At 59.0% G+C, this 3,234-nt stretch overlaps 1 protein-coding gene across 1 annotated transcript; it reads right to left on the bottom strand.

The window, feature by feature from the left end:
- Positions 1-2,074: 2,074 nt before the first annotated feature.
- Positions 2,075-2,835, bottom strand: LOC104161291 (inhibin beta C chain-like; the record flags this gene model as incomplete). The annotated part of the gene is made up of 1 exon (XM_009699661.1): positions 2,075-2,835. A coding segment is annotated over one exon (761 nt), but the record flags the coding sequence as incomplete, so codon positions are not given.
- Between the last annotated feature and the right edge of the window lie 399 nt (positions 2,836-3,234).

Here is a 3,234-nt window from a genome sequence, read left to right on the forward strand (position 1 = left end):
ACATTTTGGGGAGCGTGGGTGAGGGCCATGCTGCCCCTGCAGCCTGGGGGGATGCCCACTGCGGCCGGCTGATGAAAGCTGCCCTTTGCCCACTTGCAGGGTGCAGCACAGGGCCAAGCTGGGAAAGCAAGTGGGTTTGTCCCCAGATAAAACAGCCCCAAACTGAGCTTTGAGCAGGTGCTTGTGCAACAAGGACCCCGGTGAGCCATGTGGGATCTCACGAGGTATGAGCAGGGGGCATCGCCTCCCAATTCAGAGGCATCCCGCCCCAAGTTACAGAGGAGACTCCCCATCGCTCACCGGCTTGGGCACTGCCAGGCTCTATGACCAGCTGCCATGGGGTTGAGACCGGGGTCATCGGATGTTGCTTAGGGGAGCGTACGAGAGAGGATTGGGGAGGTCAGCGAGACGTGATTAGGGTATAATCTCTGGTATTTGCAGTGGAGGCACAGGATTCAGGGGTGGGCTGTGGCTCCTCATTTGAGGTCACCCTCCCAGGGCCAGGGCCTCCAGAACTGTGGTATTTTGAGCTCCATTTAGGACTGATCCAGGCCGAGAACAGCATCTTCAGGTTGGGCTACGCCTCCCAGTAGCGCTTGCCCTGCTGGGCAACAGCTTCTTTGATGCTCACATTACAGGCTACCCCTCTCCAGCCCGCAGTGAGGTGGTACCCGGTTCCCAGCCCATGCCTTATCCCTGGATCTCCCATCCAAAAGGAAGAGCCCCCTGCCCAGCCCTGCTCACACAGGGTCTCGGTGTGCAGCACCTCACGGCATTCAGGGAGCCCCAGAAGCACCACAGTTCCCCTCGCCTTCCAGCACCGCCGTGCTGCCCACCACCGCGAACAGCTTGCAGCTCCTGTGCTGCTCCAGCTCCAGAGCCCAGCATCCTCCCAGCCAGAGCCTGCGGGGCCGCGGCCAGGAGAACAACCCTCTGGCCAAGCAGGACCATTTCCCCCACCTCCGTCCGTGCAGGCGGTGCCAGGAGAAAGCAGTCAGAGCCTGGATGTTGCATTTCCACCCATTTATTGGGGAAGCTGCACCAAAGTATTAAAATAAATTAAAAGCATAGGCCGTGGGGGTGCATTGCATACACGGGTATCAGGAAGGCAAAGGCAGAGCGGGATCTTCAGTAAAGAGGTGGGTAGACAGGGTGGAGCACCAGGGAGTCCCAACAGCTGCAGAAACCTCTACCGAAGAAAAAAGATAAATCTGTACCTTTAGTATGGTCTTAAAGGCAAAGTCTGAGTCAGACCTCCTTGTAAGGAGGCACTGGGCTGGAAGAGACCTGACTGGTGGGGCGGGAAGCAAGGGGAGAGGGAAGCACAAAACGCAGGGAAATGAAGGAGGACATACACAGGACCTGGCCAGGAAGCAAGGCCATCCATCACAGCTCCATGCCCTCCTGGAAGCAGAAGGCTGTGTCCAGTCATCGCGCTTTGCTTTTGGGGTTCTTGACAAAGTCATACCCCTCATCCTCATCTTCCAGGCCTGTTATTTGTGCCTCATTCCACCTGTCCCGAACAATAGACCCAAATTTGATGCAGAAAGATCGGTTGCAGTAGCAGAGAAAAGCAGGACCGCCTCTTGGCCTCCAGTTTCCCACTTGGAGGAAACAGACTCATTCCTGCATCCCAGTCTGCTCTCCAGGAGGCTGAGTCCCAAACCGTCACCAGACACTCTGAATGGGAACAAAGCAGGGGTCCCCCATCCCACACACAGAGGGGAACACAACCACCAGAAATGTGGGGCCAGTTTGGGACCAGAGGGATGCTGCCAGCCAGGGCAGGGATGCCCAGAGTCACCAACCACCCACAGCTCCGACTCAGGCAGCCTGACGTGGGCTTGGCTCTGTCCCACACGTCCCCAGAGACCCCTACCCCAGGTGCTCTCCAGAGACAACCCCTGCTCCCTCTGATGGGACCCTCTCCCTCCCTCCCAACCTTTCCAAAGGGGTCCATCGCACAACAGTCTGACTCCAGTTCAAGGGAGCTCTCCCCCGCTGTCTCCCCTTACTGCCCCCCCAGAGAGACAGTCCTGGAGAACGGGGGTACGCAGCACAGCTCCCCCCAACCCTAGCTACAGCCACAGGCATCAACAATCATGTCAGGGATGTCAGTCTTGACAATGTTGCTATTGCGATCGAAGTAGAGGACAGAGAGTGGCCGACGTCGTGTGGGGACGCAGCAAGAGTGCCCGGACGCCTGGATGTTGTTAGCTTTGACGAGGTTGAAGACAGCTGTGTGGAAGGAAGAGGCCATTCCAGGGCTGCCTGCCACATGCAGAGGGCACTGGCCCACGCAGTAGTTTATCTGGTAGCCCTCAGGCTTAATGATCCAGTCGTTCCAACCAATGTCACGGAAATCCACATAGTAGTCCTTGCGGCAGCAGAGGTTGGAGTTCTGGCTGCAGCGGAGGCTGCGCTTGGCCATGTGGCGTCCTGGCTCCCGCACCTTTGCCTCGGCCACCAAGAAGGGCTGGTGGGACCAGCTGGCATTGACTATTGCCATGATATCACCTTCATCCCCACGGCTTTCCAGTTCCAGCCGCAGGGTCCTGTGCTCTCCCCCAAAGAAACTCTGCAGGGCAGGCATGAGGGTGAAGGCACGCCAGCCGCTGCCCTTAGCACTCAGTCGCCTCTCGCTCAGCAACGTGCGATTGCCCCCCACCAGACCACCTTCCCCACCAGCCAGGAAGATCCTCAGGGTGAGGCTGGCTACCAAGTCTCGGGGAACTCGAAGATAGAGCCAAAGCTGGGCCTGCAGGATGCGAATGTCCTGGTCTTGCGTACGGCTGAACTGGAACCGCAGCCCCAAGCCAGAGGGAGACGTGGGCTCTGAGGGAAGAAAGGGATGAGGAGGTGAATGCCGCCGGATGCCAGGGAAGGGAAGGCTGCACCGCCATCCTGCTCACCAAGGCTAATCTCTTCCAGCTTCTTTCTCAGAAGAGACCTACAAACTTCTCCCCCTCCACAGGGCCCTCGGTCTGTCCCCCTCCCTTTCTTGGGAATGCTACCCAGAGGGGGGGCGGTGTCGGAATGGGGGACTGTCCCACCCTGGCAGAACGGGCACAGAAGGGGATGGGGGCACCTGCTCCGACCCGGACCTTTTGGCCCTTTGCCTTTGCTGCACGGCGCAAGGCTGGAGAGCGTTCCCAGCCCTCCCGACCACCATCGGCTGCTCCCCCTACTCCCTGCAGCTCCCAAGTCCAACCACGGGGACCCCCGAGGACCCTG

This window comes from Cariama cristata, unplaced genomic scaffold (genome assembly GCF_000690535.1).
Source record: "Cariama cristata isolate BGI_N322 unplaced genomic scaffold, ASM69053v1 scaffold24794, whole genome shotgun sequence".
Classification (NCBI taxonomy): Eukaryota; Metazoa; Chordata; class Aves; order Cariamiformes; family Cariamidae; genus Cariama; species Cariama cristata.